General features: G+C 42.6%; 1 protein-coding gene across 1 annotated transcript; it reads left to right on the top strand.

Moving 5' to 3' along the window:
- The first annotated feature begins 9,504 nt into the window (after window positions 1–9,504).
- Window positions 9,505–10,446, top strand: LOC110261300 (vomeronasal type-1 receptor 4-like). The gene has a single exon (XM_084961835.1). It carries the CDS (start codon window positions 9,505–9,507, stop codon window positions 10,444–10,446), a length of 942 nt encoding a protein of 313 aa, XP_084817961.1.
- Window positions 10,447–14,112: the final 3,666 nt, after the last annotated feature.

Here is a 14,112-nt window from a genome sequence, read left to right as displayed (position 1 = left end):
TGTCATGACTTTCACCTTCATTTTCCCTTTAAATACACTTGCTCCAGACCAGAGAGCTCAGCCCACATCCCACGTCCTCATGACCTCTCCCTTCACATCCATACCATCGGTCTTTGGGTACCATAATCTCCCCATGTCTTCATTTCACACCCCTAAAGCTGCTCTTTTATTGGGGTCCTTTAGTCTTCTTGAGACCGCTGCCAACCACAGCTGCCTCCATCTCCTACCACCAATTGTCTCCATGAACCCATTATCTCCCCTGTAAGAATCCAGGGCCCCTGCGTATGCTTCCTTACTATCTGGGACCACTAACTACCCATAGCCCATCAGTACACTGCAGTATATTTGTTTTATTCATTAATACTTTCCTGGACCAGTGTTGCCCTTCTGGCTATGGGGTCTTTACTTCTACTCCTCCAGCAGCTGATCAAGTCCACACCCAAGGCACTTCCCTAATTGGGCTCTTACACTCTGAGGTACTAGGCACCCCCCATATTGGCCCTGAGGCATGTGGCCAAAACCAGAGTGAAATCTCTGTGCCCTAGATTTCACAAAGTTACTCACAGTAGCCAGCTCACAGATAGATGTCTATGAACCTAGCTAACTCCACCCCACTTGCTACACAGCAGCCACCCCAACACTTCTCCCTCAACTTTCCCTGTGCCTGTGTGTGAGCCCCTGTGTCTGCCTGGACCCCCTCTCTACTTTGGAGCTCTAAGTAAGAGAGTTCTGTCTTCTTGCAAGGGTTATAGTGGTGTGTGCCGACATCCAAAGAATCTCCAAATCTTCTGAAACATGGACACCCTCCCCTGTGTTCTTTAACCCTTTGTGGACACGACCTCTCCTCTGCCCCTTACCCACCTGTGCCCTTTACACATTGTGCCCACTGCCACCCCCTCCACATTATCCCCTCTCTCCCTATGAGTGCTGTGCGCCTTACTGCCCAAGGACAGTGTATGTTGTGCCCTTGAACCCCGTGCACACTTAACCTCCCTGTGCCCTTAAACCTTCCGTAAGTGTTAAACATACTGCATATTTTACTCTGTGTGCATTTTACCCTCCTTACCCTCTCCCTTTCTCAACTTTGTTGCTCTAAATCCCAAGTTCTCTTTGATCTCATCTTACCCCTTCGCCTAGGCACTCTTTCTGGTCCACCCATCTGCCTCACACTCACTCATAGGCATACCCCACAACCCTAATTTCTCACCACCCCTCCCACCTCCAGTGGCAAGGCTCCCAGCACTTTTTGAATGCTCATATATAAAATATTATTTTTAAGGGGAGTGTCAAGTTTGTAGAAGGATAAAGAGCTCTACCCTATTTCTGGCTTTCATAGTCTAGGAGAGAGCAAAATTTTCCATATACAAACACATGGCTGAAATGATAACCCACCTGCTGACCATGTGATCATGGTGTGAAAGTGAGGGGACTGTGTCATTGGCATGGGTGTGCACTGGGAAGGGTGTGAGAGTGTGAGGATGAGTCCATGTGTCATGAGTGTGAGTGTGGGACTGAGTGTGAGAAGGACGGTGTGGATACACATTTGAGTGTGTTTGAGTCTGTGAGTGTGGATGCTCTGTGCTTGGATGTTATGTCTGACCATATTCATGTGTGTGTTTGGAAGCAGCATTGGCGACCACATGGATTCCATCCCTGACGTGGAAACACAGGGCAGATGCAGTGAGAAGGTCACCTTAGCCCAGGTGAGACCTGACCTTGGCCCTCAGCTCCAGGAATGTGGTCTCCAGAACCCGGGAATGTCATGCCCGACCAGAGTGTCTTTGTTTGCTTTGGGGCTTGACCACCAGACACTCTCACGGTGTAATTTTTGGTGGGGCATTGGCCCACACAGTGTTAGGTTGGGCTCTTGAGGCATTGGTGATGAAAGTAACAGCCCAATTCTCATAACAACTGAGACTAGATATCAGCCACACACAGTATGTGACTGATCTCCCATCAGAGCTCTGGGCCCCTGGTGTGGGTGACCTTCCCTGGTGGCAGTTCTCCATAAGGCTAGTGTCTTCTGACCAGGACACACACCCAACATGGTGGCTCCCCCTTCCTGGCTCATCTAAACCTGATCACATCCCCAAAACCCACTTCCAAATGCCTTCGTCTTGGGGTTAGAGCGTGAAGCTCTCCATTTGAGGGGACACAACTGGTGAGTCCAGAGCAGTAATGATGCACCAACAGTAGGAGTACAGTCATGGTGGTGTAACAGTCTCCTGTCCCAGAGCTGTCAGTGTGATCAACATGTGCAGTAACCAGCTTAACCACAGATCCATGCTCCATGTCGTCTGCGGAAGAAGGCATTCAACTTTTCAAGTGTATAAAACGTGAGCGAGCAATAGAGTTGGGGCTTGTTAATGATCTCTGTGAAATGATTCATGATATTTTAAAGAATGGGAAAGATGTATTCTTCGAAGGGGAAATAATTCCTTCAAAGATGGCAGTTGAGGAAAGAAATTTGATTGGCATGTAAGACCAGTGTGACAACCATGATGTAAACACGTTGAAGGAAGAAGAGAATATTTTTTGTTGTTGTTGTTGTTGTTGTTGTTGTTGCTATTTCTTGGGCCGCTCCCGCAGCATATGGAGGTTCCCAGGCTAGTGGTTGAATCGGAGCTGTAGCCACCGGCCTACGCCAGAGCCACAGCAACGCGGGATCCGAGCTGCGTCTGCAACCTACACCACAGCTCACGGCAACGCCGGATCGTTAACCCACTGAGCAAGTGCAGGGACCGAACCTGCAACCTCATGGTTCCTGGTCGGATTCGTTAACCACTGCGCCACGATGGGAACTCCAAAAGAGAATATTCTAATAGATTGTGGGCCATTTATTTCATTCTGGTACAATTGTAACACAATATCAGAATCACGTGGAAACTACGTTAAAAGGAGGATCACCGTAAAACTTAAGGAAGTGGTTCAGCTGGATTTCATGATATCAACTGTGGAGCAATTCATTGAGTTAATGTCCTTCCCAAAATGTGTCTCTACGAAATCGTAATGTGATTTAGATTTCTATTACTTCTGTAGTAGATTTATAGGATTTAGCCTCTGAAAACCCCACACATTGGTCTCTTCACAGCATACTAGTTCAGGAAGCCGACATTGAAGTTGTAGCTGACCTGGTCTCTAAACTGATTTATGTTTTTTGAAGGATTCATTTCCTTTCATCATGCCCATGTGTCTCCTTCCCTCTTGAAAGCCAGCACCTGGGAGTTCCCGTTGCGGCGCAGTGGTTAACGAATCCGACTAGGAACCATGAGGGTGCGTGTTTGGTCCCTGCCCTTGCTCAGTGGGTTAACGATCCTGCGTTGCTGTGAGCTGTTGTGTAGGTTGCAGATGTGGCTCAGATCCCATGTTGCTGTGGCTCTGGCGTAGGCCGGCGGCTACAGCTCCGATTCGACGCCTAGCCTGGGAACCTCCATATGCCACCAGAGCAGCCCAAGAAAATGGCAGAAAGACAAAAAAAAAAAAAAAAAAAAAAAGACAAAAACAAAAAAAAAAAGAAAAAAAGCCAGCACCACACACTGAATCCTTTGCTGTCTTGAAGGTCTCCTCTCTTCTTTTTTATCTGACTTCAGCTCTTTAAGGCTCATGTGATTACACTGGACCCATCTGGATATTCCAGGACAGTCTCCTGTCTTCGTGAGTGGGGGCTGCTCTACAATAAGGACACCCCTGACTGGAGTGGCTTAAACAAAGGCATTTCTTACTCACTGTCCTAGAGGATGGAGGTCCAAGATGAGGTGCTGGGAGAGTCCGTGTCTAGTGAGACACGTTGTCCTGTTCAGTGGTTCCCTGATGACCCTCTATTCACTGTGTCCTCACCTGGTGGTGAGAGAGAAGAGGCAAGGGACTTGGCATCAGAGCAGAGACCCATCCTGAGGGATGGTCGGACCTAATGACCATGACATGATCCCCTCCCAAGTCCCACCTCCTAACACCATCACCTTAGGGCCTTGGATTTCAGGGTATGAATTTGGAGGGAAGCTGGCTTTCAATCCAGAACATAGTCAGCTAAGGTCAGTAACCTGCATTCAACTTCACCGTTGGTTTTGTCCTGTCATGTGACATAGCCATGACAGTAACGCCAGGAAATGGAAATCTGCCTACTTCACAAGTTGCTTTTTGCAATGAAAAATATCTTGCAGTTGTTATCCTATTCACACAATTATTATCAGAAATGTTTATGAGTTTACCACTATAAATGTGTGACCATGTGAGTTATGTATATGATAAGCATGTCCCTGTGTGTATGTGAGTATGATGCACATGTGTGTTTGCTTCTGCCCTGAGGTGTTGAATGATTTACCATTTGTGTGCCGATACCAGTACCCACTTGAGTGGCTCCAACCCCTGACTTAAAAGTTGGCAGTGATTACATCATGAACCTGCATGACATGTGAATTTGTTTGCAGGGAAAATCTAAAGATTAATTGTTTTCTTGCTTATTTTTGAAAGTATTATATTTGGTTTACAATGTTCTGTCAATTTCTTCTGTACAGCAAAGTGACCCAGTCAAACACATACATATGTATTCTTTTTCTCATGTTTTCCTCCATCATGTTCCATCACAAGTGAGTAAATATATTTCCCTGTGTCATAGAGCAGGATCACATTGCTTATCCACTCCAAGTATAATATTTTGCATCTATGAACCCCCAAATCCTAGTCCCTCCCCCTCCCTCCCCTTCCCCCTTGGCAACCCCAAGTCCATTCTCTATGTCCATGAGTTGGTTTCTTTTCTGTAGATAGGTTCATTTGTGCCCTATATTGGGTTCCAGGTATAAGTGATATCATATGGTGTTTGTCTTTCTATTTCTGACTTACTTCACTCAGTGTGAGAGTCTCTAGTTGCATCCGTGTTGCTGCAAATGGCATTATTTTGTTCTTTTTTATGGTTGAGTAGTATTCCATTACTACTCGGTATACAGTGTCTATATACCACATTTTCCTAATCTGTGCATCTGTAGTTGGACATGTAGGTTGTTTTCATGTCTTGGCTATTGTGAAAAATACTGTGATGAACATGGGGGTGCATGTACCTTTTTCAGTGGCAGTTTTGTCCAGATATAAGCTCAGGAGTTGGATTGCTGGGTCATATGGTAGTTTTGTATTTCGTTTTCTGAGGTATCTCCATACTGTTTTCCACAGTGGTTGTACCCGTTTACATTCCCACCAAAAGTGCAGGAGGTTTCCCTTTTCTCCACACCCTCTCCAGAATTTGTACTTTGTTAATTTGTTAATGATGGCCATTCTTACTGGCGTGAGGTATACCTCCTAGTAGTTTTGATTTGGATTTCTCTAATACTTAGTGATGTTGAGTGTTTTTCCATGTGCCTGTTGGTCATCTGTATATCTTCTTTGGAGGAATATCTATTCAGGTCTTTTGCCCATTTTCCATTTGGGTTGTTGGCGTTTGCTGTTGAGTCGTATAAGCTGTTTGTATATTTCAGAGATTAAGCCCTTGTCATTTGGATCATTTGAAATGATCTCCCATTATGTAGGTTGTATCTTCTTTTTAATATTTTCCTTTGCTGTGCAAAATCTGTGAGTTTGATTAGGCCCCATTCATTTATTTCTATTTCTATTTCTATTGTCTTGAGAGACTGACCTAAGAAAAAATGTGTATGGTTGATGTCTGGGAATGTTTTCCCTATGTTCTCTCCTAGGGGCTATATGGCGTCTTATCTTATGTTTCAGTCTTTAAGCCATTTTGAATTTATTTTTGTGCATGGTATGAGGGTGTATTCTGGTTTCATTTATTGACATGCAGCATGTCCAGTTTTCCCAGCACCACTTGCTGAAAAGACTGTATTTTCCAATTTTATATTCTCGCCTTCTTTATGGAAGATGAATTGACCATAGCTGTTTGGGTTTATTTCTGGGTTCTCTATTCTGTTCCATTGGTTTGTATGTCTGTTTTGGTAGCAGTACCATCCTGTCTTGATTGTCGTCACTTGTAATATTACCTGAAGCCTGGGAGCGTTATGCTGGGTGATTTAGGCTCCATGGAATGTCTTTGGGTGTGTTCCTTCTTCTTCACAATTTTGGAAAAGTTGAAGAAGGATGGGTGTATGTTCTTTATAACTTTGGTAGAATCCACCTGTGAAGCCATCTGGTCCTGGACTTTTGTTTGTCAGGAGTGTTTTTATTAGATATTGAATTTCATATCTAGTGATCATTCTGTTCAATTGATGTATTTCTTCTTGATTCGGTTTTGGCGGGCTGTATATCTGTAGAAGGTTGTCCGTTTTTCGAGGTTGTCAAATTTGTTGGCATATAGTTGTTCATAGTATACCGTTATGTTTTGTGTTTTTTTTTTGTATTTCTGCAGTATCCAAAAGATTACTTTTAACTCCTAATTTATGATTCTTTTTTATAATGATTTTTATTTTTTCCATTCTAGTTGGTTTATAGTGTTCTGTCAATTTTCTAGTATACAGCAAAGTGACACTGTCACACATACATGTATGCATTCTTTTTTCTCATATTATCATGCTCCATCCTAAGTGACTAGATATAGTTCCCAGGCCTATATAGCAGGATCTCATTGCTTAACCATTCCGAAGGCAATAGTTTGCATGTATTAACCCCAAGTTCCCAGTCCATCTTAATTATAAAGCATGAAGTACTCATGCTATAAAAGAGCAAGTTAATTGATTAATCATTGATAAAGAGCACGATGTTGACTCATTGTTCCAATTGAATAAGTACTTCAGCAGTGGGCCAGCTGATACGTAGGAGAATGGTGGAATCTGTCTCTTGAGTCATCAGACGTAGGTGATTATTTCTGAGACACTTTTCTAATATTCTCTCCTTTTTCTACATGTTTGTTATGTGTCTAATACTTCATCTCTAATGGTGGTCAGTAATGGTAAACTATAGTTTCCTCCAATATCCATATTAATTGGCATTGAAGAATGCGGATTATTCCAACTCACTTGGCTTTGATGTGTGCCGAGCATGTCAGTAATGTGTTCTGTATCCTCTTCCTCCTTGTCCTTGAATCTCTTTGTTTGAACTTTCTCCCCAGGTAGTTTGTCTTACTCCATTTCTCTACCAATGTTTGACCTGATAATTCAGTTCAGGCATCTGAAGATCAGGAAAGTCCTAGTATTAGGATAAAGAGACCTCTGAGGCAAGAGAAGCATCCAGAGGGACACACACACTCGATGCCAGTCTTTATGGGAGTGATGTCAACATTTCCTCCTCTCCTCCAGGAGTCCCTGTCTGCCCCAGGGATCACAGGAGAGAAAATGCTTCTCAAAAACACTGCAGTTATCTCTTGGGGGGGGGGGGACGACAAGCTAACTAGAAACTGTAATTGTTTTTGCAATTAATAGTTGAGAGAAAAGTTTTCAGAGATGTTCCTGGGTCCCAAGACTGTACTCCCATTGCTGCCACAGATGAAATGATAATTGCGGTTCCGAGGGGAGGGGAGGACAGGACACAGAGTCACCAACCCATATATCAGGCTCCCGCTGCCTCCCTTCTAAACAGGTACTGGCTCTAAAGACCATCACACCGAGCCATGTGTTGTGTCAGCAGGAAGGAGGCAGGTAAGAATTTTCTATTTCACTCTGAGCAGCGAGTCTGTAAGGGAAAGGCAGATGAAGCATCTGGGTAAGTGATTAAATTAAAAGACAATCTTCTGTAGAGTAACATGATCCGGGCCCAGTTCAGTGCCAGAAGGTAGGATTCTTCGGAGGCACTACCTGAGCTAGTAAAAAAAAGTGGTGTCTTCGACCCAGTAGCAGGCCCTGACGGCTCCTCATGCATTTTAATGTAGTCCTCACCAACCATGATTTTTTTGTGGCTGAACCCAAGTGATAAAAGACTTGATTTTTTCGGTGCTTAAAAATGTAGTTGTAAAATCAATCTGCTGTTGTGTCCGACTAATAGGAATCATAGACTCGGTGTTCTGGATGACGAGAGGTGCACCAGGAATGATTCTAGGTTTGCAATAAAGAATGTGATGCTGCTGCCGAAGTGATCTCGCCCTGGGCACAAAGTGTATCTAAATGGAAGTGGCTTGAAGAGGAAGGTTTTCTCTAACTCTGATGATCTGTTGCAATGATCAGAGACACTAATTGTGTCTCCAGTGAACTCCTCTGTAGTGTGTTGCCTATGGTGAGATTACTGTCACTCTTAAATTTAAGGAGCAGATGACATGATAATCATGAGTTACAGACAGCAGCTTTCAGGCGTGTATCATATTATTTCTATGCATTTAGTAAACATACTGCTGTCAATCCCAAAATCTAGTCTTTCAATTTATACAATGCAAAAATAAATGTATGCCTCGCAGATGCTGCTTTGCTTAAAAGTCTTGTATGTCCATATCTTTCCCAAAGTTCACAAGTTTGAAAACAATAATGATTGATGTTTTCCTTACACACTATTTTATCATGCCTTAGTGTTTTATGCCCCAAAGTTTATAGAATAACACATGCTCAGTCTATATTCCTGTAAGAGTTGTAATAATACCTTCTGCTTTGTTTTTTGTTTTTGTTTTTGTTTTTGTTTTTTGTGTTTGTGGGGCTGCTCCTGTGGCACGTGGAATTTCTCAGGCTAGGAGTCAAATCAGAGCCACAGATGCTGACCTATGCCACAGCCACAGCAATGCCAGATCCGAGCCGTGTCTGTGACCCATGCCACAGCTCATGGCAATGCCAGATGTCCAAGCCACCAAGCAAGGCCAGAGATGGAACCCGCATTTTCAAGGATCCTAATGAGGATTCCACAGTGTGAATTCCTTATACCTGCTTTTCTGCCATAAAGTCAAATGCGTCTTCTGTTTCCCTCCTAACTGTGAACCATTCTCCTCATTACCTGAATTTGTCATGGTGCAGGTTCTTGACGTATTTGACTGTCAGCAGGGCTTGTACATGCTTTAAGGTATCTAAACCTGATTGCTAGTTGATTGTGCTCTCTAGAATAAAGCTTTACAAGTAAGGGGAATCGTGTTATAATGAAAATATAAAATACCACCAGACTAAAACCTTCTGTCAAGTTGTGAAAGTAAAACTAGCTATACATATGGATCATAATTTGAGGACATCTAACTAGCTTTGTGGCAGAACCTGGTGCTTCAGTGCCCTGTGTTTAACAGCCCACACTCCTGCACAGACTTTGAAGTCCTCATTCTGCCCTACACAGCACATGTCAACAGATACCTAACCTGTCTGTGTTAACCTTCCCTCTAGAATTAAAGTCACAAGTGTCCCTGGCTCATGGATTTGTGAAGAATGAAGTGTCCACATTGAATGTCTTCAACTAATAATTTTATCTATAAGTCCCCTTAAAGTCATACATTCAATAATTGTAAGGCTGCTACTACCGAAAAACATGACATAAATTTTCTAAGTGGGAATTAATGGTTGGTGGACACTGGAGGATTCAGCTGATAGCACACATGTAGCACCTGCTTCATATTCCCACCCAGGACCATCTAACTCACAAGACAAACATTAGTGGCTGTGAGCTTGGAGGATGGCCAGCATGGATGTAACCATAGACGTGATCATTGTAATGCAGACTGTGGTTGGACTCCTGGGGAATGTCTTTCTTCTTTGCCATTATATCATCCTTTACTTCACTAGGTACAGGTCACGGTCCACAGATGTGATTCTTCAGCACCTGATTGTGGCCAACGTCTTGACTCTTCTCTCTAAAGGAATCCCCCAGACCATAGCAGCGCTTGGGTGGGAACATTCCCTCAGTGATTTTGGATGCAAACTTATTTTCTTTCTTCACCGAGTGGGGAGGGGAGTGTCCATGGGGAGCATCTGCCTCTTGAGTGTCTTTCAGGTGATTATGATCAGCCCCCAGAACTCCAGGTGGGCAGAGCTTAAAGTAAAAGCTCCCGAGTACATTGTTCCCTCGATGTGCCTGTGCTGGATGCTCCAAATGCTGGTAAATATCATTTATCCTGTCCGTATGTATGGAAAATGGAATGACAAAAACATCACAAAAAGACGGGATTTTATATACTGCTCTGCTCCTATTCATCACAAAGATGAAAAGATATTATCTCCACTGGTGCTGATATTCCCTGATATTTTATGTTTGGGGCTCATGCTCTGGAACAGTGGCTCCATGGTTTTCCTCCTGTACAGACATAATCAGCAAGTCCAACACATTCGTAGGAACAATGCCTCCCCTAGATCCTTGCCTGAGTCCAGAGCTACCAAAACCATCCTTCTCCTGGTGAGCAGCTTTGTCTATTTTTACACTCTTTCCTTCACCTTTCAAGTTATTTTGTCCTTTGTTGAACATCCCAGCCTGTTGCTTGTGTACATGGGTATAATCATGGCTGCATGTTTCCCAGCTGTGAGCCCCTTTCTGCTCATGAGCCGTGACTCCACTGTACACAGGCTCTACTTTGCCTGGATAAGGAACGCACATTCCCCTGCTATGATGAGAACTATGTAAATTGTATGTCTTTCCAGAGTACTACACAGTTTCCAGTTATTCATTCACTTGTTCATTCATCTCTGAGTCCCAACAGAAATTTGACTTTCAAAAGAAAGAAAACAGGACATATTGAATATTTTTCCAAAATAAATAATTATATTCATATTGTCATGGCATATAGTTATCTCTTAAAGCATTACAGAACTGAAGTGTTTCTACTTCAGAATTTTTTTCTTTTTTATTTCTTTATATATATGTTTTTTCCTACTGTACAGCATGGCAACCCAGTTACACATACATTCTGAATGACTATACTCCCTTAGACAGCATACAGATTCAATGCAATCCCTATCCACTTACCAAGGACATTTTTCACAGAACTCGAGCAAAATATTTTAAAGTTTGTTTGAAAGCACAGCAGACCCAGAGTAGCCAAAGACATCCTGAAAAAGAATGATGGAGCTGGAGGAGTCAGGGTCCTGGACTTCAGACTATACTACAAAGCAACAGTCATCAAAACCATATGGTCCTGGCACAAAGACAGAAATATAGATCCATGGATCAGGATGGAAAGCCCAGAATTCAACCCATGTACCTACAGCCAACTGATCTATCACAAAGGAGGCAAGAATATGCAATGGAGAATGGACAGCTTGTTCAATAAGTGGTGCTGGGAAAACTGGACAGCCACAAGGAAAAGAATGAAATGAGAACACTCCCTAACGCCATACACAGAAATAAACTCCAAATGGATTAAAGACCTAGATATAAGACCAGACACTATAAAACTTTTAGAGGAACACATAGGCCCACCACTCTCTGACATCAAAGACAGCAATATCTTCTCATATCCACCTCTTAGAGTATTGACAATAAAAGCAAAAATAAACCAATGGGACCTACTCAAAGTGAAAAGTTTCTGCACAGCAAAGCAAACCCTAAACAAAATGAAAAGACAATCCACAGAATGGGAGAAAATCTTTGCAAGTGATTTGACTGACAAGGGATTCATCCCCAAAATTTATAAACACCTTCTGTAGCTCCATACCAAAATAACAAACAAGCCTATCAAAAAATGGGCAGAAGATCTAAAGAGACAGTTCTCCAAAGAAGACATAAAGCTGGCCACAAAACACATGACAAGACGTTCAACATCACTCGTTCTTAGAGAAATGCAAATCAAACCCACGATGAGGTACCCCCTTACACCAGCCAGAATGGCCATCATCCAAAAGTCTACAAACATTAAGTGCTGGAGAGGGTGTGGAGAAAAAGGAACCCTAGGCCACTGTTGTTGGGATTGTAAATGGGTGCAACCACTGTGGAAAGCAGTATGGAGAGTCCTCAGAAAACTAAACATCGAACTACCATGGGATCCAGCAATCCCACTCCTGGGTATCTACCCAGAGGAAACCATGACTCACAAAGACACATGTACTCCAATGTTCATTGCAGCACTATTTGCAATAGCCAAAACATGGAAACAACCTAAATGTCCATCGACAGAGGAGTGGATCCGGAAGATGTGTTACATATACACAGTGGAATATTACTCAGCCATTAAAATGGAGGAAATACCAGTATTTTTAGCAACATGGATGGATCTAAAAATGATCATGCTAAGTGAATTTAGCCAGACAATGATACACCAACATCAAATGGTTTCACTGACATGTGGAATCTGAGAAAAGGACAGAGTGAACTTCTTTGTAGAACAGATGCTGACTCACAGACATTGAAAACCTTATGGTCTCCGAAGGTGACAGTTTGGGGTGTGGGGGGATGTGCTTGTGTTATGGGATGGAAATCCTGTGAAATTGGATTGTTATGATCAGTATAACACTACAGAAGTGATAAATTCATATGAGTAATTAAAAAAAAAGACTTTCTAGAATAGTGATAGAAGCTGTCTGTGAATTAGGAAATGTTCATCTGTGTAGCCTTCAATCCAAAGCAGGTTTTCCCAGAAATGACCTAGGTTTGGACGTAAAGGTGTACATGAACATGGACCAACCTGAGCAGTAGTCGTCAATGAAGCTGAAGAGATGCGTGTCCTCACAGTCAACCACACTGTAGTGTGGAGCCAGAGGCCAAATCATTCTCAGTCAGTAGAGCCTTTGAGAGCCAGCTATGAGTTTACAGAGCTTTATGGAGAGCAAAGAGTTATTGGAAATAGGATGTATTGCGGGGAGATTCTCATGTTTAAATATTTTTATGTAGAGATGATCAGGTTGAAGTGAAGTGCCCCAAAAGGAGCAAAAAACAAACTTATGGTTCAGCTGATGGTATAATTAGAATATATTTGACATATAATATTTGTAAATTTAAAATGTGTATGTTCATGTTACATTTATATGTTGTAATGTATAGCTCTTTTGCTGTATTTATCACCTCTCTCAGGCAATATAATTGTCTTTGTAAATTAAATTCTATTAAATGTAGTGAATTTACAGGATAACATTAACAATGATTGTAAAACATTATCCAATATTTATTTGTAAAGATGATACTCGATTGAATGTTCTTATAGGGATGTCCTGCTCTGGCCCAGTGGGTTAAGAATCCAGTTGTAATGGTTCAGGTCACTGTGTACATGCAGGTTCAATCCCTGGCCTGGTGCAGTGGGATATAGGATCTAGCCTTGCTGCAGCTGCAGTGTAGGTCACAGGCGTAGGGCTTGTGTTCCATCCCTAACCTTGGACCTTCCAGCTGTGTATGTGGCCATAAAAAATAACGTTATTATAAAATACTGGCTCTATTTCCTTTGCTGTAAAATGTGTCCCAGTAGCTTATTTATTTTATGCAGAGTAGTTTCTAGTTCTGAATCCTCACCCTAGGTCACACCACCTCCCTTTCTCTACCCACTGGTAACCTCTGGTTTCTCCTGTGTGTCTGTGAGTTTGATTCTGTTAGTTATATTCATCCACCTGCTTTATTCTTTAGATCCACATATAAGTGATAACACAATATTTCTTTCTCTTTCTGACTTACTTCACTAAGACTCTCCTCAGAGTCTATCCAGGTTGTTGAAAATGGCAAAATGTCATTCTTTTATGGCTGAGTAGTGTTCCATTGTGTGTGTGTGTGTGTGTGTGTTTACTTACCCCATCTTTATCCGTTTGTCTGTTGATGGACACACAGGTTGCTTGCATGCCTCAGCTGTTGGAAATAATACTCATCTGCACATTGTGCTGCAAATATCTTCCGATTTACTGTTTTTGTTTTCTTCAAATACATGCCCAGGAGTGGAATTGCTGCATCATATTGTAGTTCTTTTTTTTTTTTTTTTTTTTTTTTTTTTTTTTTTTTTGTCTTTTTGCTATTTCTTTGGGCCGCTCCCACGGCATATGGAGGTTCCCAGGCTAGAGGTCGAATCAGAGCTGTAGCCGCCGGCCTACACCAGAGCCACAGCAACGCGGGATCCGAGCCGCGTCTGCAACCTACACCACAGTTCACGGCAACGCCGGATCGTTAACCCACTGAGCAAGGGAAGGGGTCGAACCCGCAACCTCATGGTTCCTAGTCGGATTCGTTAACCACTGCGCCACGACGGGAACTCCTCATATTGTAGTTCTATTTTCAGTTCTTTGGAGAACATCTGTAATGATTTCCACAGTGGCTGTACCAATTCACAGTCCCATCAACAGTGTGCTAGGATTTGTTTTTTTGCACATCCTGGCCAGC

Source organism: Sus scrofa, chromosome 6, assembly GCF_054392235.1.
Source record: "Sus scrofa isolate SSC_HxYL_T2T_F1_AM1 chromosome 6, Sscrofa_HxYL_maternal_Yorkshire_Landrace_v2.0, whole genome shotgun sequence".
Classification (NCBI taxonomy): domain Eukaryota; kingdom Metazoa; phylum Chordata; class Mammalia; order Artiodactyla; family Suidae; genus Sus; species Sus scrofa.
The sequence above is the reverse complement of the archived record's forward strand: the minus strand, read 5'-3'. Positions and strand labels throughout refer to the sequence as shown.

Bases quoted from the DNA above. Each gene is read 5' to 3' on its own strand.
- LOC110261300 (XM_084961835.1), top strand. From the start codon at position 9,505: ATGGCCAGCATGGATGTAACCATAGACGTGATCATTGTAATGCAGACT.